The 26063-nt window shown below is 44.2% G+C and overlaps 1 protein-coding gene across 1 annotated transcript in view; it reads right to left on the minus strand.

The window, feature by feature from the left end:
- tnrc18 (trinucleotide repeat containing 18) overlaps positions 1-24722 on the minus strand; it is an 89316-nt gene extending 64594 nt beyond the window's left edge. The window contains exon 1 of the mRNA XM_029747707.1: positions 22453-24722. Coding sequence (XP_029603567.1) covers positions 22453-22651 — 199 coding nt within the window. The 5' untranslated portion in view covers positions 22652-24722. The remainder of the gene's footprint in view (positions 1-22452) is intronic.
- Positions 24723-26063: the final 1341 nt, after the last annotated feature.

A 26063-nucleotide genomic window follows, 5' to 3' on the forward strand; every position in this document is an offset into this window, starting at 1 on the left:
ACAACATGTAAAGTGTTGGTCCCATGTTTCATGAGAACTATATAAACACAACATGTAAAGTGTTGGTCCCGTGTTTCATGAGAACTATATAAACACAACATGTAAAGTGTTGGTCCCGTGTTTCATGAGAACTATATAAACACAACATGTAAAGTGTTGGTCCCGTGTTTCATGAGAACTATATAAACACAACATGTAAAGTGTTGGTCCCATGTTTCATGAGAACTATATAAACACAACATGTAAAGTGTTGGTCCCATGTTTCATGAGAACTATATAAACACAACATGTAAAGTGTTGGTCCCATGTTTCATGAGAACTATATAAACACAACATGTAAAGTGTTGGTCCCATGTTTCATGAGAACTATATAAACACAACATGTAAAGTGTTGGTCCCATGTTTCATGAGAACTATATAAACACAACATGTAAAGTGTTGGTCCCATGTTTCATGAGAACTATATAAACACAACATGTAAAGTGTTGGTCCCATGTTTCATGAGAACTATATAAACACAACATGTAAAGTGTTGGTCCCGTGTTTCATGAGAACTATATAAACACAACATGTAAAGTGTTGGTCCCGTGTTTCATGAGAACTATATAAACACAACATGTAAAGTGTTGGTCCCAGTGTTTCATGAGAACTATATAAACACAACATGTAAAGTGTTGGTCCCATGTTTCATGAGAACTATATAAACACAACATGTAAAGTGTTGGTCCCATGTTTCATGAGAACTATATAAACACAACATGTAAAGTGTTGGTCCCATGTTTCATGAGAACTATATAAACACAACATGTAAAGTGTTGGTCCCATGTTTCATGAGAACTATATAAACACAACATGTAAAGTGTTGGTCCCATGTTTCATGAGAACTATATAAACACAACATGTAAAGTGTTGGTCCCGTGTTTCATGAGAACTATATAAACACAACATGTAAAGTGTTGGTCCCGTGTTTCATGAGAACTATATAAACACAACATGTAAAGTGTTGGTCCCGTGTTTCATGAGAACTATATAAACACAACATGTAAAGTGTTGGTCCCATGTTTCATGAGAACTATATAAACACAACATGTAAAGTGTTGGTCCCATGTTTCATGAGAACTATATAAACACAACATGTAAAGTGTTGGTCCCATGTTTCATGAGAACTATATAAACACAACATGTAAAGTGTTGGTCCCATGTTTCATGAGAACTATATAAACACAACATGTAAAGTGTTGGTCCCGTGTTTCATGAGAACTATATAAACACAACATGTAAAGTGTTGGTCCCATGTTTCATGAGAACTATATAAACACAACATGTAAAGTGTTGGTCCCATGTTTCATGAGAACTATATAAACACAACATGTAAAGTGTTGGTCCCGTGTTTCATGAGAACTATATAAACACAACATGTAAAGTGTTGGTCCCGTGTTTCATGAGAACTATATAAACACAACATGTAAAGTGTTGGTCCCATGTTTCATGAGAACTATATAAACACAACATGTAAAGTGTTGGTCCCGTGTTTCATGAGAACTATATAAACACAACATGTAAAGTGTTGGTCCCGTGTTTCATGAGAACTATATAAACACAACATGTAAAGTGTTGGTCCCGTGTTTCATGAGAACTATATAAACACAACATGTAAAGTGTTGGTCCCGTGTTTCATGAGAACTATATAAACACAACATGTAAAGTGTTGGTCCCATGTTTCATGAGAACTATATAAACACAACATGTAAAGTGTTGGTCCCATGTTTCATGAGAACTATATAAACACAACCTGTAAAGTGTTGGTCCCATGTTTCATGAGAACTATATAAACACAACATGTAAAGTGTTGGTCCCGTGTTTCATGAGAACTATATAAACACAACATGTAAAGTGTTGGTCCCGTGTTTCATGAGAACTATATAAACACAACATGTAAAGTGTTGGTCCCATGTTTCATGAGAACTATATAAACACAACATGTAAAGTGTTGGTCCCATGTTTCATGAGAACTATATAAACACAACATGTAAAGTGTTGGTCCCATGTTTCATGAGAACTATATAAACACAACATGTAAAGTGTTGGTCCCGTGTTTCATGAGAACTATATAAACACAACATGTAAAGTGTTGGTCCCATGTTTCATGAGAACTATATAAACACAACATGTAAAGTGTTGGTCCCATGTTTCATGAGAACTATATAAACACAACATGTAAAGTGTTGGTCCCATGTTTCATGAGAACTATATAAACACAACATGTAAAGTGTTGGTCCCATGTTTCATGAGAACTATATAAACACAACATGTAAAGTGTTGGTCCCATGTTTCATGAGAACTATATAAACACAACATGTAAAGTGTTGGTCCCATGTTTCATGAGAACTATATAAACACAACATGTAAAGTGTTGGTCCCATGTTTCATGAGAACTATATAAACACAACATGTAAAGTGTTGGTCCCATGTTTCATGAGAACTATATAAACACAACATGTAAAGTGTTGGTCCCATGTTTCATGAGAACTATATAAACACAACATGTAAAGTGTTGGTCCCGTGTTTCATGAGAACTATATAAACACAACATGTAAAGTGTTGGTCCCATGTTTCATGAGAACTATATAAACACAACATGTAAAGTGTTGGTCCCATGTTTCATGAGAACTATATAAACACAACATGTAAAGTGTTGGTCCCATGTTTCATGAGAACTATATAAACACAACATGTAAAGTGTTGGTCCCATGTTTCATGAGAACTATATAAACACAACATGTAAAGTGTTGGTCCCATGTTTCATGAGAACTATATAAACACAACATGTAAAGTGTTGGTCCCATGTTTCATGAGAACTATATAAACACAACATGTAAAGTGTTGGTCCCATGTTTCATGAGAACTATATAAACACAACATGTAAAGTGTTGGTCCCGTGTTTCATGAGAACTATATAAACACAACATGTAAAGTGTTGGTCCCGTGTTTCATGAGAACTATATAAACACAACATGTAAAGTGTTGGTCCCATGTTTCATGAGAACTATATAAACACAACATGTAAAGTGTTGGTCCCGTGTTTCATGAGAACTATATAAACACAACATGTAAAGTGTTGGTCCCGTGTTTCATGAGAACTATATAAACACAACATGTAAAGTGTTGGTCCCATGTTTCATGAGAACTATATAAACACAACATGTAAAGTGTTGGTCCCGTGTTTCATGAGAACTATATAAACACAACATGTAAAGTGTTGGTCCCATGTTTCATGAGAACTATATAAACACAACATGTAAAGTGTTGGTCCCATGTTTCATGAGAACTATATAAACACAACATGTAAAGTGTTGGTCCCATGTTTCATGAGAACTATATAAACACAACATGTAAAGTGTTGGTCCCATGTTTCATGAGAACTATATAAACACAACATGTAAAGTGTTGGTCCCATGTTTCATGAGAACTATATAAACACAACATGTAAGTGTTGGTCCCATGTTTCATGAGAACTATATAAACACAACATGTAAAGTGTTGGTCCCATGTTTCATGAGAACTATATAAACACAACATGTAAAGTGTTGGTCCCATGTTTCATGAGAACTATATAAACACAACATGTAAAGTGTTGGTCCCGTGTTTCATGAGAACTATATAAACACAACATGTAAAGTGTTGGTCCCATGTTTCATGAGAACTATATAAACACAACATGTAAAGTGTTGGTCCCATGTTTCATGAGAACTATATAAACACAACATGTAAAGTGTTGGTCCCATGTTTCATGAGAACTATATAAACACAACATGTAAAGTGTTGGTCCCATGTTTCATGAGAACTATATAAACACAACATGTAAAGTGTTGGTCCCATGTTTCATGAGAACTATATAAACACAACATGTAAAGTGTTGGTCCCATGTTTCATGAGAACTATATAAACACAACATGTAAAGTGTTGGTCCCATGTTTCATGAGAACTATATAAACACAACATGTAAAGTGTTGGTCCCATGTTTCATGAGAACTATATAAACACAACATGTAAAGTGTTGGTCCCATGTTTCATGAGAACTATATAAACACAACATGTAAAGTGTTGGTCCCATGTTTCATGAGAACTATATAAACACAACATGTAAAGTGTTGGTCCCGTGTTTCATGAGAACTATATAAACACAACATGTAAAGTGTTGGTCCCATGTTTCATGAGAACTATATAAACACAACATGTAAAGTGTTGGTCCCATGTTTCATGAGAACTATATAAACACAACATGTAAAGTGTTGGTCCCATGTTTCATGAGAACTATATAAACACAACATGTAAAGTGTTGGTCCCATGTTTCATGAGAACTATATAAACACAACATGTAAAGTGTTGGTCCCGTGTTTCATGAGAACTATATAAACACAACATGTAAAGTGTTGGTCCCATGTTTCATGAGAACTATATAAACACAACATGTAAAGTGTTGGTCCCATGGTTCATGAGAACTATATAAACACAACATGTAAAGTGTTGGTCCCGTGTTTCATGAGAACTATATAAACACAACATGTAAAGTGTTGGTCCCGTGTTTCATGAGAACTATATAAACACAACATGTAAGTGTTGGTCCCGTGTTTCATGAGAACTATATAAACACAACATGTAAAGTGTTGGTCCCATGTTTCATGAGAACTATATAAACACAACATGTAAAGTGTTGGTCCCGTGTTTCATGAGAACTATATAAACACAACATGTAAAGTGTTGGTCCCATGTTTCATGAGAACTATATAAACACAACATGTAAAGTGTTGGTCCCGTGTTTCATGAGAACTATATAAACACAACATGTAAAGTGTTGGTCCCATGTTTCATGAGAACTATATAAACACAACATGTAAAGTGTTGGTCCCATGTTTCATGAGAACTATATAAACACAACATGTAAAGTGTTGGTCCCATGTTTCATGAGAACTATATAAACACAACATGTAAAGTGTTGGTCCCATGTTTCATGAGAACTATATAAACACAACATGTAAAGTGTTGGTCCCGTGTTTCATGAGAACTATATAAACACAACATGTAAAGTGTTGGTCCCATGTTTCATGAGAACTATATAAACACAACATGTAAAGTGTTGGTCCCATGTTTCATGAGAACTATATAAACACAACATGTAAAGTGTTGGTCCCATGTTTCATGAGAACTATATAAACACAACATGTAAAGTGTTGGTCCCGTGTTTCATGAGAACTATATAAACACAACATGTAAAGTGTTGGTCCCATGTTTCATGAGATGAGAACTATATAAACACAACATGTAAAGTGTTGGTCCCATGTTTCATGAGAACTATATAAACACAACATGTAAAGTGTTGGTCCCATGTTTCATGAGAACTATATAAACACAACATGTAAAGTGTTGGTCCCATGTTTCATGAGAACTATATAAACACAACATGTAAAGTGTTGGTCCCATGTTTCATGAGAACTATATAAACACAACATGTAAAGTGTTGGTCCCATGTTTCATGAGAACTATATAAACACAACATGTAAAGTGTTGGTCCCATGTTTCATGAGAACTATATAAACACAACATGTAAAGTGTTGGTCCCATGTTTCATGAGAACTATATAAACACAACATGTAAAGTGTTGGTCCCATGTTTCATGAGAACTATATAAACACAACATGTAAAGTGTTGGTCCCATGTTTCATGAGAACTATATAAACACAACATGTAAAGTGTTGGTCCCGTGTTTCATGAGAACTATATAAACACAACATGTAAAGTGTTGGTCCCATGTTTCATGAGAACTATATAAACACAACATGTAAAGTGTTGGTCCCGTGTTTCATGAGAAATTAAAGCTCCCAGAAATGTTCCATATGAACAAAAAGCTTATTTCTCTCAAATGTTTTGCACAAATTTGTTGTTTTGCACAATGTTTTCTCCATTGCCAAGATAAACCATCCACCTGACAGGTGTGGCCTATCAAGAAGCTGATTAAACAGCATGATCATTACACAGGTGCACCTTGTGCTGAGGACAATAAAAAGGCCACTTTAAAAAATGTTTTGGCAGTTTTGTCACACAACACAATGCCACAGATATCTCAAGTTTTGAGGGAGCGTACAATTGGCATGCTGACTGCAGGAATGTCCACCAGAGCTGTTGTCAGATAATTTAAATGTTCATTTCTCTACCATATGCCAGCCTCCGCCGTTTTCGAGAACAGATCGTGTGTATGGCATCGTGTGGTCGAGCGGGTTAGTTGATGTCAACGTTGTGAACAGAGTGCAACATGGGACACGGACAACAAAACACAATTACATTTTATCGATGGAAATTTGAATCTAACAGAAATACAGTGACGAGGTCCTGAGGCCCATTTTATTTAGGTATCTGTGACCAACAAATGCATATCTGTATTCCCAGTCATGTGAAATTCATAGATTTAGGACCAAATGAATTTATTTAAAATGGACTGATTTCCTCATATGAAAATGTAACTCAGTAAAAATCTTTGAAAATGTTGTTTGGACAAAACGCACCACAGAAGAAGAGCGGAGCTGGGAACGCTTAACGGGCCACAGAAGAAGAGCGGAGCTGGGAACGCTTAACGGGCTGAGTCACTCTGTTACCATGGCACCACGTCCACTGGTCAGCGCTCACACAGCCTTAGATTAATAGGAGGGGAACAAGATACACGCTGTACCAACACACACACACACAGTACCAACACACACACACGCTGTACCAACACACACACACACACACACACACAGTACCAACACACACACACGCTGTACCAACACACACACACACAGTACCAACACACACACACACACACACACTGCCTTAGATTAATAGAGGGGGACAAGACACACACACACTGTACCAACACACACACACACACACACTGTACCAACACACACACACACACACACACACACACACACACACACACACACTGTACCACCACACAATCACACACACACACACACTGTACCAACACACACACTGTACCACCACACACGGCACCAACACTTTCTCACACACACCATCCTCTCCTCACGCCCCCACACACAGCAGCTGTCACACACAGAGGGTTGGGCTTGTTAGGGAGGGTGGTGGTGTGTGTGTGTGTGTCATGGCATGTTAAAATACCCAGGGTCTGACGTCACTCTATTTAAACAAACAGCTCTACCTCTAAACCCAATAAAACACACAGCTCTATGGTAGAATTTCACCAGAAATTAAATATCCTTCATTCTGGAGAGGAGAGGAGAAGGTGAGACACCAGAGATTAAATATCCTTCATTCTGGAGAGGAGAGGAGAAGGTGAGACACCAGAGATTAAATATCCTTCATTCTGGAGAGGAGAGGAGAAGGTGAGACACCAGAGATTAAATATCCTTCATTCTGAACAAAATGGCTCCTCTCCTGGAAAAGCATTTCAACTGCCAAACTGCGTTGCAACACAAACACACCTCGTCTCCAATCCCCCACAGCTACAAACCACCCACCTCGTCTCCAATCCCCCACAGCTACAAACCACCCACCTCGTCTCCAATCCCCCACAGCTACAAACCACCCACCTCGTCTCCAATCCCCCACAGCTACAAACCACCCACCTCGTCTCCAATCCCTCACAGCTACAAACCACCCACCTCGTCTCCAATCCCCACAGCTACAAACCACCCACCTCGTCTCCAATCCCCCACAGCTACAAACCACCCACCTCGTCTCCAATCCCCCACAGCCACAAACCACCCACCTCTTCTCCAATCCCCCACAGCTACAAACCACCCACCTCGTCTCCAATCCCCCACAGCTACAAACCACCCACCTCGTCTCCAATCCCCCACAGCTACAAACCACCCACCTCGTCTCCAATCCCCCACAGCTACAAACCACCCACCTCGTCTCCAATCCCCCACAGCTACAAACCACCCACCTCGTCTCCAATCCCCCACAGCTACAAACCACCCACCTCGTCTCCAATCCCCCACAGCTACAAACCACCCACGTGTTTTGAGATGGTTGTGGAGCTGAGAAATCAGATCACTTCTGATGACCAGCAAGAAAACACAGACACACACACACACACACGTAAACACACACACACGTAAACACACACACACGTAAACACACACACACGTAAACACACACACGTAAACACTAACACACACACACATTCCCCTACATTACATAGGACAGTACTTCTACCCTGTACAACATAACTACAGACCTTCGACCCAGAACAACAGAACTACGTTACATAGGACAGTACTTCGACCCTAGAATGAACGACATGCATCTTCAAGCGATCTATTGATAGGACGGCCTCTCGCTGGGCGCCAAACAACAGCGGCCTCTCGCTGGGCGCCAAACAACAGCGGCCTCTCGCTGGGCGCCAAACAACAGCGGCCTCTCGCTAGGGCGCCAAACAACAGCGGCCTCTCGCTAGGGCGCCAAACAACAGCGGCCTCTCGCTAGGGCGCCAAACAACAGCGGCCTCTCGCTAGGGCGCCAAACAACAGCGGCCTCTCGCTAGGGCGCCAAACAACAGCGGCCCTCTCGCTAGGGCGCCAAACAACAGCGGCCTCTCGCTAGGGCGCCCAAACAACAGCGGCCTCTCGCTAGGGCGCCAAACAACAGCGGCCTCTCGCTAGGGCGCCAAACAACAGCGGCCTCTCGCTAGGGCGCCAAACAACAGCGGCCTCTCGCTAGGGCGCCAAACAACAGCGGCCTCTCGCTAGGGCGCCAAACAACAGCGGCCTCTCGCTAGGGCGCCAAACAACAGCGGCCTCTCGCTAGGGCGCCAAACAACAGCGGCCTCTCGCTAGGGCGCCAAACAACAGCGGCCTCTCGCTAGGGCGCCAAACAACAGCGGCCTCTCGCTAGGGCGCCAAACAACAGCGGCCTCTCGCTAGGGCGCCAAACAACAGCGGCCTCTCGCTAGGGCGCCAAACAACAGCGGCCTCTCGCTAGGGCGCCAAACAACAGCGGCCTCTCGCTAGGGCGCCAAACAACAGCGGCCTCTCGCTAGGGCGCCAAACAACAGCGGCCTCTCGCTAGGGCGCCAAACAACAGCGGCCTCTCGCTAGGGCGCCAAACAACAGCGGCCTCTCGCTAGGGCGCCAAACAACAGCGGCCTCTCGCTAGGGCGCCAAACAACAGCGGCCTCTCGCTAGGGCGCCAAACAACAGCGGCCTCTCGCTAGGCGCCAAACAACAGCGGCCTCTCGCTAGGCGCCAAACAACAGCGGCCTCTCGCTAGGCGCCAAACAACAGCGGCCTCTCGCTAGGCGCCAAACAACAGCGGCCTCTCGCTAGGCGCCAAACAACAGCGGCCTCTCGCTAGGCGCCAAACAACAACGGCCTCTCGCTAGGCGCTAAACAACAACAGCCTCTCGCTAGGCGCTAAACAACAACAGCCTCTCGCTAGGCGCTAAACAACAACAGCCTCTCGCTAGGCGCTAAAAAACGGCCTCTCGCTAGGCGCTAAACAACGGCCTCTCGCTAGGCGCTAAACAACAGCCTCTCGCTAGGCGCTAAACAACAGCCTCTCGCTAGGCGCTAAACAACAGCCTCTCGCTAGGCGCTAAACAACAGCCTCTCGCTAGGCGCTAAACAACAGCCTCTCGCTAGGCGCTAAACAACAGCCTCTCGCTAGGCGCTAAACAACAGCCTCTCGCAGAACCCTGATGTGTCATCTGTTGTTAAGATTTCTACATTTGTTACATTGCTGACTTTGCTCACTGATCCAATGTTGATACAATGTATCCTTTCAACTGTTATAACCAAGAGCACAGACCAGTCTGAGTCGACTTTTACAAGTTCGCTGTCATGCAGCCTCCGAGTGTCAGAGAGGGACAATGGAGCACTGCTTCACGACAGGCGTGCTTGCAGCTTTACAGCAAAGAAAACGGCTTGTCTCTAGCCTAAAGGGTTATATAAATACAACCCACGTTACCAGAGGTCTGGTCTCCAGCCTAAATGGTTATATAAACACAACCCACGTTACCAGAGGTCTGGTCTCCAGCCTAAAGGGTTATATAAATACGACCCACGTTACAAGAGGTCTGGTCTCCAGCCTAAAGGGTTATGTAAATACGACCCACGTTACCAGAGGTCTGGTCTCCAGCCTAAAGGGTTATATAAATACGACCCACGTTACCAGAGGTCTGGTCTCCAGCCTAAAGGGTTATATAAATACGACCCACGTTACCAGAGGTCTGGTCTCCAGCCTAAGGGGTTATGTAAATACAACCCACGTTACCAGAGGTCTGGTCTCCAGCCTAAAGGGTTATGTAAATACAACCCACGTTACCAGAGGTCTGGTCTCCAGCCTAAAGGGTTATATAAATACGACCCACGTTACCAGAGGTCTGGTCTCCAGCCTAAAGGGTTATATAAATACGACCCACGTTACCAGAGGTCTGGTCTCCAGCCTAAAGGGTTATGTAAATACAACCCACGTTACCAGAGGTCTGGTCTCCAGCCTAAAGGGTTATGTAAATACAACCCACGTTACCAGAGGTCTGGTCTCCAGCCTAAAGGGTTATGTAAATACAACCCACGTTACCAGAGGTCTGGTCTCCAGCCTAAAGGGTTATATAAATACGACCCACGTTAGAGGTCTGGTCTCCAGCCTAAAGGGTTATATAAATACGACCCACGTTACCAGAGGTCTGGTCTCCAGCCTAAAGGGTTATATAAACACGACCCACGTTACCAGAGGTCTGGTCTCCAGCCTAAAGGGTTATATAAATACGACCCACGTTACCAGAGGTCTGGTCTCTAGCCTAAAGGGTTATATAAATACGACCCACGTTACCAGAGGGTCTTTTGTCCCTTTCTAGCGGGATTCAATTCGTACAACGTTGCAGTCCCGCCGCAACACTAACATTGACAAAGTAAAAGAAAGAAAGAAGGCTGTACAGAATACAAATATTCTAAAACATGCAGCCTGTTAGCAACAAGGCACTAAATTAATACTGTGAAAATGTGACAAAGCAGCTACATTTTTGTCCTGAATACAAAGTGTTGTGTTTGGGGCAAATCCAATACAATACATTACGAAGTAACACTTTCCATATGTTTAAGCATAGTGGTAGCTGCATCATGTTATGGGTATGCTTGTCATCTTTAAGGACTAGGGAGTTTTTCAGGATAAAAAATAAGTAAGCAAAATGGAGTTAAGCACAGGAACAATCCTAGAGGAAAACCTGGTTCAGTCTGCTTTCCAACAGACACTGGGAGATGAATTCACCTTTCAGCAGGACAATAACCTAAAACACAAAGCCAAATCTACACTGGAGTTGCTTTCCAAGAAGACAGTGAATGTTCCTGAGTGGCCGAGTTACAGTTTGGACTTAAATCCGCTTGAAAATCTACGGCCAGACCTGAAAAATGGTTGTCTAGACACAAGGTGCATTGGCCAGTTCATTGACCACTTTAGCTTGCTTATATAGAGCAGGTTCTGTTTGCTGAAATGGCCCTGAGAGCTCCACCCCCAAACTGGAATCCCTATTCCTCTAAACCACAGAGAAACATACCTACCACTCAGAGACCCACAGCTAGAAACATACCTACCACTCAGAGAACGGACCCACAGCTAGAAACATACCTACCACTCAGAGAACGGACCCACAGCTAGAAACATACCTACCCATCAGAGAACGGACCCACAGCTAGAAACATACCTACCACTCAGAGAACGGACCCATATCCACAGCTAGAAACATACCTACCACTCAGAGACCCATATCCACAGCTAGAAACATACCTACCACTCAGAGACCCATATCCACAGCTAGAAACATGCCTACCACTCAGAGAATGAACCCACAGCTAGAAACATACCTACCACTCAGAGAACGGACCCATATCCACAGCTAGAAACATATCTACCACTCAGAGACCCATATCCACAGCTAGAAACATGCCTACCACTCAGAGAATGAACCCACAGCTAGAAACATACCTACCACTCAGAGACCCATATCCACAGCTAGAAACACACCTACCACTCAGAGAACGAACCCATATCCACAGCTAGAAACATACCTACCACTCAGAGAACGGACCCACAGCTAGAAACATACCTACCACTCAGAACAGACCCATATCCACAGCTAGAAACATACCTACCACTCAGAGAACGGACCCACAGCTAGAAACATACCTACCACTCAGAGAACGGACCCACAGCTAGAAACATACCTACCACTCAGAGACCCATATCCACAGCTAGAAACATGCCTACCACTCAGAGACCCATATCCACAGCTAGAAACATACCTACCACTCAGAGACCCATATCCACAGCTAGAAACATACCTACCACTCAGAACAGACCCATATCCACAGCTAGAAACATACCTACCACTCAGAGAATGAACCCATACCCACAGCTAGAAACATACCTACCACTCAGAGACCCATATCCACAGCTAGAAACATACCTTCCACTCAGAGACCCATATCCACAGCTAGAAACATACCAACCACTCAGAGAATGAACCCATATCCACAGCTAGAAACATACCTACCACTCAGAATGGACCCACAGCTAGAAACATACCTACCACTCAGAATGGACCCATATCCACAGCTAGAAACATACCTACCACTCAGAGAATGAACCCATACCCACAGCTAGAAACATACCTACCACTCAGAGAACGGACCCATATCCACAGCTAGAAACATGCCTACCACTCAGAGAATGAACCCATACCCACAGCTAGAAACATACCTACCACTCAGAGACCCATATCCACAGCTAGAAACATACCTACCACTCAGAGAACGGACCCATATCCACAGCTAGAAACATACCTACCACTCAGAGAACGGACCCACAGCTAGAAACATACCTACCACTCAGAGACCCATATCCACAGCTAGAAACATACCTACCAATCAGAGAATGAACCCATAGCTAGAAACATACCTACCACTCAAAGACCCATATCCACAGCTAGAAACATACCTACCACTCAGAGAACGGACCCACAGCTAGAAACATACCTACCACTCAGAACAGACCCATATCCACAGCTAGAAACATACCTACCACTCAGAGAATGAACCCATACCCACAGCTAGAAACATACCTACCACTCAGAGACCCATATCCACAGCTAGAAACATACCTTCCACTCAGAGACCCATATCCACAGCTAGAAACATACCAACCACTCAGAGAATGAACCCATATCCACAGCTAGAAACATACCTACCACTCAGAATGGACCCACAGCTAGAAACATACCTACCACTCAGAATGGACCCATATCCACAGCTAGAAACATACCTACCACTCAGAGAATGAACCCATACCCACAGCTAGAAACATACCTACCACTCAGAGAACGGACCCATATCCACAGCTAGAAACATGCCTACCACTCAGAGAATGAACCCATACCCACAGCTAGAAACATACCTACCACTCAGAGACCCATATCCACAGCTAGAAACATACCTACCACTCAGAGAACGGACCCATATCCACAGCTAGAAACATACCTACCACTCAGAGAACGGACCCACAGCTAGAAACATACCTACCACTCAGAGACCCATATCCACAGCTAGAAACATACCTACCAATCAGAGAATGAACCCATAGCTAGAAACATACCTACCACTCAGAGACCCATATCCACAGCTAGAAACATACCTACCACTCAGAGACCCATATCCACAGCTAGAAACATACCTACCACTCAGAGACCCATATCCACAACTAGAAACATACCTACCACTCAGAGAACGGACCCATATCCACAGCTAGAAACATACCTACCACTCAGAGACCCATATCCACAGCTAGAAACATACCTACCACTCAGAGAATGAACCCATAGCTAGAAACATACCTACCACTCAGAGACCCATATCCACAGCTAGAAACATACCTACCACTCAGAGAACGAACCCATATCCACAGCTAGAAACATACCTACCACTCAGAGAACGGACCCACAGCTAGAAACATACCTACCACTCAGAACAGACCCATATCCACAGCTAGAAACATACCTTCCACTCAGAGACCCATATCCACAGCTAGAAACATACCAACCACTCAGAGAATGAACCCATATCCACAGCTAGAAACATACCTACCACTCAGAATGGACCCACAGCTAGAAACATACCTACCACTCAGAATGGACCCATATCCACAGCTAGAAACATACCTACCACTCAGAGAATGGACCCATATCCACAGCTAGAAACATACCTACCACTCAGAGAATGAACCCATATCCACAGCTAGAAACATACCTACCACTCAGAGACCCATATCCACAGCTAGAAACATACCTACCACTCAGAGAACGGACCCATATCCACAGCTAGAAACATACCTACCACTCAGAGAATGAACCCACAGCTAGAAACATACCTACCACTCAGAGAACGGACCCACAGCTAGAAACATACCTACCACTCAGAGAATGGACCCATATCCACAGCTAGAAACATACCTACCACTCAGCGACCCATATCCACAGCTAGAAACATACCTACCACTCAGAGACCCATATCCACAGCTAGAAACATACCTACCACTCAGAGAACGAACCCACAGCTAGAAACATACCTACCACTCAGAGAACGGACCCATATCCACAGCTAGAAACATACCTACCACTCAGAGAACGGACCCACAGCTAGAAACATACCTACCACTCAGAGACCCATATCCACAGCTAGAAACATACCTACCACTCAGAGACCCATATCCACAGCTAGAAACATACCTACCACTCAGAGAACGGACCCATATCCACAGCTAGAAACATACCAACCACTCAGAGAACGGACCCACAGCTGGAAACATACCTACCACTCAGAGAATGAACCCATATCCACAGCTAGAAACATACCTACCACTCAGAGAACGGACCCACAGCTGGAAACATACCTACCACTCAGAGAACAGAGCCACAGCTAGAAACATACCTACCACTCAGAGAACGGACCCATATCCACAGCTAGAAACATACCTACCACTCAGAGACCCATATCCACAGCTAGAAACATACCTACCACTCAGAGACCCATATCCACAGCTAGAAACATACCTACCACTCAGAGAACGGACCCACAGCTAGAAACATACCTACCACTCAGAGACCCATATCCACAGCTAGAAACATACCTACCACTCAGAGAACGGACCCACAGCTAGAAACATACCTACCACTCAGAGAACGGACCCACAGCTAGAAACATACCTACCACTCAGAGACCCATATCCACAGCTAGAAACATACCTACCACTCAGAGACCCATATCCACAGCTAGAAACATACCAACCACTCAGAGAATGAACCCATATCCACAGCTAGAAACATACCTACCACTCAGAGAACGGACCCACAGCTAGAAACATACCTACCACTCAGAGACCCATATCCACAGCTAGAAACATACCTACCACTCAGAGACCCATATCCACAGCTAGAAACATACCTACCACTCATAGACCCATATCCACAGCTAGAAACATACCTACCACTCAGAGACCCATATCCACAGCTAGAAACATACCTACCACTCAGAGAATGAACCCACAGCTAGAAACATACCTACCACTCAGAGACCCATATCCACAGCTAGAAACATACCTACCACTCAGAGAATGAACCCATATCCACAGCTAGAAACATACCTACCACTCAGAGACCCATATCCACAGCTAGAAACATACCTACCACTCAGAGACCCATATCCACAGCTAGAAACATACCTACCACTCAGAGAATGGACCCATATCCACAGCTAGAAACATACCTACCACTCAGAGACCCATATCCACAGCTAGAAACATACCTACCACTCAGAGAACGGACCCACAGCTAGAAACATACCTACCACTCAGAGACCCATATCCACAGCTAGAAACATACCTACCACTCAGAGAATGGACCCATATCCACAGCTAGAAACATACCTACCACTCAGAGACCCATATCCACAGCTAGAAACATACCTACCACTCAGAGAATGGACCCATATCCACAGCTAGAAACATACCTACCACTCAGAGACCCATATCCACAGCTAGAAACATACCTACCACTCAGAATGGACCCACAGCTAGAAACATACCTACCACTCAGAGACCCATATCCACAGCTAGAAACATACCTACCACTCAGAGAACGGACCCACAGCTAGAAACATACCTACCACTCAGAGAATGGACCCATATCCACAGCTAGAAACATACCTACCACTCAGAGACCCATATCCACAGCTAGAAACATACCTACCACTCAGAGAACGGACCCATATCCACAGCTAGAAACATACCTACCACTCAGAGACCCATATCCACAGCTAGAAACATACCTACCACTCAGAGACCCATATCCACAGCTAGAAACATACCAACCACTCTTGCTATTTATTTGGCCCGGTCAGAATCCGCTGCTTGAATACAGAGTAAGTTGTGTTGATTATTTTGTTTTTTGCGTTTCTGTCTTAGCTCCGACGGTATGAATTCTGGGGGTTGATGTCGTCGGCAGCTGCACTGCCGATTCTAGTTGAACAGCGGAGACAATACTGGTTTAACATTTTATCCACAACTCTGTCCCATCGTGAAGATTTATCGAGTTATCTTAGATGAATTCAATACTATTATTGTTGTTGTTGAGGAAGTGCATTCTGGCTACGGCATCTGAAAATGGACAAACGGCCTGTTTTCTTGTTTTCCAAGTGAAGGTCTTTTAAGGGAATATGAGAGGAGACTCGTTGGGTTGTCCTAGCAACCAGCTGAACTGAAGCATGCTGGGGCCTTTATGCTGACACCCCAACACACACACACACACCGCAACACACCGCAACACACACACACACACACACACACACACACCCCGCAACACACACACCCCGCAACACACACACACCGCAACACACACCCCCAACACACACACACACACCCCCAACACACACACACACACCCCCCCAACACACACACACACCCCCCAACACACACACACACACACACCCCGCAACACACACCCCGCAACACACACACCCCCCAACACACACACACCCCCCAACACACACACACACACCCCAACACACACACACACACACACCCCAACACACACACACACACCCCCAACACACACACACCCCCAACACACACCCCCCAACACACACACACACACACACCCCCAACACACACACACCCCCAACACACACACCCCCCAACACACACACACACCCCCCCAAACACACACACACACCCCCCCCCAACACACACACACCCCCCCAACACACACACACACACACACACACACCCCCAACACACACACACACACCCCCAACACACACACACACACACACCCCCAACACACACACCCCCCAACACACACACACACACCCCCAACACACACCCCCAACACACACACACACACCCCCAACACACACCCCCCAACACACACACACACATCTCCAAAACACACACATCTCCAACACACACACCCCCTCAACACACACACACACACACACACCCACCCCCCCAACACACACACACACACACACACACACCCCCAACCCCAACACACACACACCCCCAACACACACACACCCCCAACACACACACACCCCCAACACACACACACACACCCAACCCCCAACCCCAACACACACACACACACACACACACACACCCCCAACACACACATCTCCAACACACACATCTCCAACACACACAACCCCAACACACACATCTCCAACACACACACACACAACCCCAACACACACACACACACCCCCCCAACACACACACACACACCTCCAACACACACACACACACCCCCAACACACACACACACACCCCCCAACACACACACACACACACCCCAACACACCCCAACACACACACACCCCCCCCAACACACACACACCCCCCAACACACACACACACCCCCCAACACACACACACCCCCCCCAACACACACACACACCCCCCAACACACACACACCCCCCCCAACACACACACACCCCCCCCAACACACACACACACACACCCCAACACACACACACACACACACACACACACACACCCCCAACACACACACACACCCCCCAACACACACACACACCCCCCAACACACACACACACACACACCCCCCAACACACACACACACACCCCCAACACACACACACACACCCCCCAACACACACACACACACACACCCCCCAACACACACACCCCCCAACACACACACACACACCCCAACACACCCCAACACACACACACCCCCCCCAACACACACACACCCCCCAACACACACACACACCCCCCAACACACACACACCCCCCCCAACACACACACACCCCCCCCCCAACACACACACACACACCCCAACACACACACACACACACCCCCCAACACACACACACACACACCCCCCAACACACACACACACACCCCCCAACACACACACACACCCCCCAACACACACACACACACCCCCCAACACACACACACACACCCCCCAACACACACACACACACCCCCCCCAACACACACACACACCCCCCCCAACACACACACACACACCCCCCAACACACACACACACCCCCCAACACACACACACACACACACCCCCCCCAACACACACACACACACACCCCCAACACACACCCCCCAACACACACACACACACCCCCAACACACACCCCCAACACACACACACACACCCCCAACACACACACACACACCCCCCAACACACACACACACACACATCTCCAAAACACACACATCTCCAACACACACACACCCCAACAAACCCCAACACACACACACACACAACCCCAACACACAACCCCAACACACACACACACACACACCCCCTCAACACACACACACACACACACACACACCCACCCACCCAACACACACACACACACCCAACCCCCAACCCCAACACACACACACACACACCCCCAACACACACACACACACACACACACACACACCCAACCCCAACACACACACACACAACACACACACATCTCCAACACACGCATCTCCAACACACGCATCTCCAACACACGCATCTCCAACACACACACACACACCCAACACACACACACACACACACCCCCAACACACACACACACACACCCCCCCAACACACACACACACACACCCCCCAACACACACACACACACACCCCCCAACACATACACACACACACCCCCAACACACACACACACACACCCCCCAACACACACACACACACCCAACCCCAACCCCAACACACACACACACACAACCCACACACACACCCAACCCACACCCAACCCCAACACACACACACACCCAACCCCCACACACACACACCCAACCCCAACACACACACACACCCAACCCCAACACACACACACACACCCAACCCCAACACACACACACACACACACACACACACACACACACACTGCTGCTACTGTTTATCATCTATCCTGTTGCTTGGTCACTTTACCCCTTTACCTATATGTACATAGCTACCTCAATTACCTCGTACCCCTGCACATCCACTCGGTAATCTCTGTATATCAAATGTATTTATAAAGCCCTTCTTACATCAGCTGATATCTCAAAGTGCTGTACAGAAACCCAGCCTAAAACCCCCAACAGCAAGCAATGCAGGTGTAGAAGCACGGTGGCTAGGAAAAACTCCCTAGAAAGGCCAGAACCTAGGAAGAAACCTAGAGAGGAACCAGGCTATGAGGGGTGGCTAGGAAAAACTCCCTAGAAAGGCCAGAACCTAGGAAGAAACCTAGAGAGGAACCAGGCTATGAGGGGTGGCTAGGAAAAACTCCCTAGAAAGGGTATATATATATATATATATATATATATATATATATATATATATATATATATATAGCCATGTTATTACCTGGTACTTCCTGTATATAGCCATGTTATTACCTGGTACTTCCTGTATATAGCCATGTTATTACCTGGTACTTCCTGTATATAACCATGTTATTACCTGGTACTTCCTGTATATAGCCATGTTATAACCTGGTACTCCCTGTATATAGCCATGTTATAACCTGGTACTCCCTGTATATAGCCATGTTATAACCTGGTACTCCCTGTATATAACCATGTTATTACCTGGTACTCCCTGTATATAGCCATGTTATTACCTGGTACTCCCTGTATATAGCCATGTTATTACCTGGTACTCCCTGTATATAGCCATGTTATTACCTGGTACTCCCTGTATATAGCCATGTTATTACCTGGTACTCCCTGTATATAGCCATGTTATTACCTGGTACTCCCTGTATATAGCCATGTTATTACCTGGTACTTCCTGTATATAACCATGTTATTACCTGGTACTCCCTGTATATAGCCATGTTATTACCTGGTACTCCCTGTATATAGCCATGTTATTACCTGGTACTTCCTGTATATAGCCATGTTATTACCTGGTACTTCCTGTATATAGCCATGTTATTACCTGGTACTTCCTGTATATAGCCATGTTATTACCTGGTACGTCCTGTATATAGCCATGTTATTACCTGGTACTTCCTGTATAGAGCCATGTTATTACCTGGTACTCCCAGTATATAGCCATGTTATTACCTGGTACTTCCTGTATATAGCCATGTTATTACCTGGTACTCCCTGTATATAGCCATGTTATTACCTGGTACTCCCTGTATATAGCCATGTTATTACCTGGTACTCCCTGTATATAGCCATGTTATTACCTGGTACTCCCTGTATATAACCATGTTATTACCTGGTACTCCCTGTATATAGCCATGTTATTACCTGGTACTCCCTGTATATAGCCATGTTATTACCTGGTACTCCCTGTATATAGCCATGTTATTACCTGGTACGTCCTGTATATAGCCATGTTATTACCTGGTACGTCCTGTATATAGCCATGTTATTACCTGGTACTTCCTGTATAGAGCCATGTTATTACCTGGTACTTCCTGTATATAGCCATGTTATTACCTGGTACTCCCTGTATATAGCCATGTTATTACCTGGTACTCCCTGTATATAGCCATGTTATTACCTGGTACTTCCTGTATATAGCCATGTTATTACCTGGTACTCCCTGTATAGAGCCATGTTATTACCTGGTACTTCCTGTATAGAGCCATGTTATTACCTGGTACTTCCTGTATATAGCCATGTTATTACCTGGTACTTCCTGTATATAGCCATGTTATTACCTGGTACTTCCTGTATATAGCCATGTTATTACCTGGTACTCCCTGTATATAGCCATGTTATTACCTGGTACTTCCTGTATATAGCCATGTTATTACCTGGTACTTCCTGTATATAGCCATGTTATTTTTACTCATTATTGTCATTCGCTGTGTATTTATTCCTCATGTGACTTTTTGTATTTTATCTGGAGAAGGAGAAAGCGTTTCACTGCTAGTCTACACAGGTTGTTTACCGAGCATGTGACAGATAAAATGTGAGTGATTTGACACCTCTGTCTTGTTCCCTACCTGATACGTTTATTCCCACAACTGTTCTGTGAAGTTTCATTACTACATTAACCTACATAAAGCCTATATATATATATCTGTGAAGTTCCATTCCATTAACCTACATAAAGCCCATATATATCTGTGAAGTTTCAGTTCTACATTAACCTACAAGCCTATATATCTGTGAAGTGTCATTACTACATTAACCTACATAAAGCCTATATATATATATCTGTGAAGTTCCATTCCATTAACCTACATAAAGCCTATATATATATATATATCTGTGAAGTTCCATTCCATTAACCTACATAAAGCCTATATATAAATATATATATGTGAGTGAAGTCATATCTCCTGTAGCCACTGTGCATTTAACTGTTCTTTACAGAAGGACCAATATGTTTATATTAAAAAGACAGAATAGAGACGTGGTCATTTATAAAGCAGTAAAACAGAACAGCTACAAACCAGGCCGATAGATAGATAGATAGATAGATAGATAGATAGATAGATAGATAGATAGATACTGTAGAATAGATAGATAGATAGATAGATAGGATAGATAGATAGATAGATACTGTAGAATAGATAGATATATGATAGATACTGTAGAATAGATAGATACTGTAGAATAGATAGATACTGTAGGATAGATAGATAGATAGATAGATAGATAGATAGATAGATAGATAGATAGATAGATAGATACTGTAGAATAGATAGATACTGTAGAATAGATAGATAGATAGATAGATAGGATAGATAGATAGATACTGTAGAATAGATAGATATATGATAGATAGATACTGTAGAATAGATAGATACTGTAGAATAGATAGATAGATACTGTAGAATAGATAGATATATGATAGATATATGATAGATATATGATAGATATATCTTACTGTGATGTGGATGAAGGTTCATAACAGATGGAAGGAATTTCCCGACGTGGAGATTACCCGGGTGCCCTGTAGCCAAGTGTCCCGGCGAGGGAGGGATCATCCTGGCTGCAGCAGCAGCTCCGAGTCGGTGGGTCTCCATGGCCAACAGTGGAGGGGGAACATGGACAGATCGAGGGGGTCCGAAATCTCGGCCATCCATTCTCCAGTGTAGGGAGGGAGGGAGGGGGAGGGACGTCCAGAGCTAACACTGTGTCCGGGATAGTGTTCCCAAAGAGCCGCTGAAAGCTAAGCTGCCCATCGACTTCCCTGACCTATAGAAACACGCAGTAAAATCGCTTGACATATACAAATTAATCCACACACCCGTACGTCTTGTCTCTGGCGAGGTCAGTTCATAAGGACTTAAGTAACAGTCGTTTTTTTTTTTTACCCAAGAGCCTCTACCGGAATATACGGAGCTCGGTCCATTAGACGGGCAATGACGCAGTTTGGAAAAACACTTTAAAAACTTAAAATCTACAATCTTTCATAAACACGCAAATAGGAATAACGGTTACGCGGTTGTAGAGACCCTTCATATGAGCCACTGTGTGCTAATAATAATAATTACAATAATATGATCATTGAAAAGGTTTAGCTGACCAAGCTGCGTTTCTTCCACGACTGTCAGGCAGCAGACGGTGAAACCGGTGAAGCCGTCGCTCTTCACCGTTAACGGGGCAGGGAACTGAGCGGTAGTCGGGGAACAGATTGGATGGTCTCTGATCCCAAAAATGAACCAAAAAAAACCCAGCTCAGCCAAACAACAAAAACCCACGTCGTCGTCAAATGGATTCCTTGTATAATATGGATTCCTTGTATAATATGGATTCCTTGTGGAATAGCGTCGATGGCCGAGTTGTTCCGTCAGCCCTGAACCAGCCAGCAGCTCCACCGATGTAAAAACCCAATACACCGTAAATATCACCGGCCCATCAAATATACATGTCAAACTGGTTTAAATAAATATATATGTATATAAATAGGGTTGCAGGAGAGCCCGTGTCGTTGATCAGAAGAGTTGAGCGGTGTGTTGGAGCGTCCTGATCCGCAGGTCGTGTTAAAGATCTCCCCGCTGCTGCCTGGAGGACCGGACCCCGGTCCGTTCACACCCAGACCGCTGTTCACACCACTCCTCCGTTACTAAACACTACCTACATCAACATTACATGGCAGCCCTAACTGCCGACTCGGTTTAGTTCGTGTTTATTTAAAACACACACTAAAACAGCGTGATAATAACGTTTAATGTGTGTTTATACCAAATGCAGCCAAGCGAGTAGATCTGGCTGGTCTCGCGTTGTTTTTAATGTAGAATAATGATCTAAAACCGTAGTCTTTAATTACTCTTTTTGGAGGCGATCTGAAACATTTAAATCAGCAAATTAAAACACGGACTTTTCGTGCTGGAAAGGAAGGCTGAATGGTCAAAATCCCTCGTAATTAATTCCAGGTTTCTAGTAGTTGCTTCTTGTTGTGGACTACATACAGTCTGCTTTAGGTGCAGGCTAACAAAACACTATTTCACTGTTAGAAAAATAAGCTAAGGTCTTCTTTAAAAAATAAAAATAAAATCTATTTTCAGAAGTTATTTTAGTAAACAACGAGCCAAATGTTGGATTGTAACCTTCAGACTGGCAGAGTATCGAGTTGTCTGGTCACACCGCGGATTCTGAGTCGTGGCAGACAGCAGATCTGATAAACATTTACTTTTTAAATAAAATAAATCACATTATTTCGACGGTTTCTATCTTTGTATAACGCAGCGATACTAATGTATTGAGAGGCTGTTAGTGGGGCGGTGCGGGGCAGCAGGCCATGCGGCGCAGGGAGAGGCTCAGGCGGCCACGTTTCAAACTTTTCTCGGGTCCATTATTGTGAAAGTAAACTTTAAGCAGTTAAAAACCCCGCTGTTGTTCTCCTGTATCTAACAGCGAACACATACAACAATACCGATAAAACACAGCTACCCGCCTTTTTAACTGATTCACCTTTAAGATAAAAACATGTTAAAAAAAAGGGGAAATTTAACAAGGTTTTGCGATATTATGCGACGGGAGTGACAGTTCGGAGAACAAGTGCGCCTCTTACTTGAGAAGGAAACGTGTTTAGAAAGCAGTAAAATCCTTATTCTGGTGTGAATCGATCCATTGGTTCTGTACCGTTATCAGGCTGTTCTGTGGTCCATCTGGGCCGTCCGTAATGAAGGGGGGTGGGGGGGGACAAGGCCCCTCGTCCGACCATTAAAATCCTCCGCAATGAAACGCGCCTTGTTTTTACAAGGACCTCCGCAACACACTCTCTGATTGGCCGAGCGAGGTGTCAGTCACCCGGATGTATACACTTGGTCCAGCGCCAGCTCTAGAAAAACCCAATTATGGCTCAAGGAGTCTGACTGTTTCAAGGGGCCCCCTTGCTTTCAAAACTCAGGGATCAAAACAAGCAGTGGGAATTTTTTTGGGGGGGAGTCGGTTTCCAGGCGGCCCTGGTGTTCCTTGATGATAGAAATAGTCTGTGTAGAGAGACTTCAGGACCGCAGCAGAGACTCACACAGCTCTGCAGTCAGGGGGGGGGGGGACGACGACGACGACTCTGGGCCGTTAAACGCAATCAAATCAAATCAAATGTTATTTATATAGCCCTTCTTACATCAGCTGATATCTCAAAGTGCTGTACAGAAACCCAGCCTAAAACAATAAATGCTGTTATAGTGTGTAGAGGCATTATAAGCAGTGTTATGTCCTTCCCTGTGGCTCAGTTGGTAGAGCATGGTGTTTGCAACGCCAGGGTTGTGGGTTCGATTCCCACGGGGGCTAGTACAAAAAAAAATGGAAAAAAATGCATGAAATGTATGCATTAACTACTGTAAATCGCTCTGGATAAGAGCGTCTGCTAAATGACTAAAAGGTAAAATGTTATGGGTGGTCTGTGTGTTAATGTAACAGCTGTATGACCATGATGCATTATGGCACCTATATGCAAAGGAAGTGGTGTTAGGCTATATGTGGATTATGATGCTCATGGCATAAAACACAAGCTTTTTTAAAAAAATCAAACCCTCTCAAAGTTCTAAATAACCCATAACCCATCTCTCACAACCCTAATCCCGTCTCTACCCCACTCAGACTGAACCTAGCTCCTGCTAAAATGATTATAGATTAGATTTATTACAGGACAGTTACCTTTAATTAATATTGGACCACAGGACCAGAGTTACCTTTAATTAATATTGGACCACAGGACCAGAGATACCTTTAATGCTTATTGGACCGCAGGACCAGAGATACCTTTAATTAATATTGGACCACAGGACCAGAGATACCTTTAATTAATATTGGACCACAGGACCAGAGATACCTTTAATTAATATTGGACCACAGGACCAGAGATACCTTTAATGCTTATTGGACCGCAGGACCAGAGATACCTTTAATTAATATTGGACCACAGGACCAGAGATACCTTTAATTAATATTGGACCACAGGACCAGAGATACCTTTAATTAATATTGGACCACAGGACCAGAGATACCTTTAATTAATATTGGACCACAGGACCAGAGTTACCTTTA

Source organism: Salmo trutta, unplaced genomic scaffold (assembly GCF_901001165.1).
Source record: "Salmo trutta unplaced genomic scaffold, fSalTru1.1, whole genome shotgun sequence".
Lineage (NCBI taxonomy): Eukaryota > Metazoa > Chordata > Actinopteri > Salmoniformes > Salmonidae > Salmo > Salmo trutta.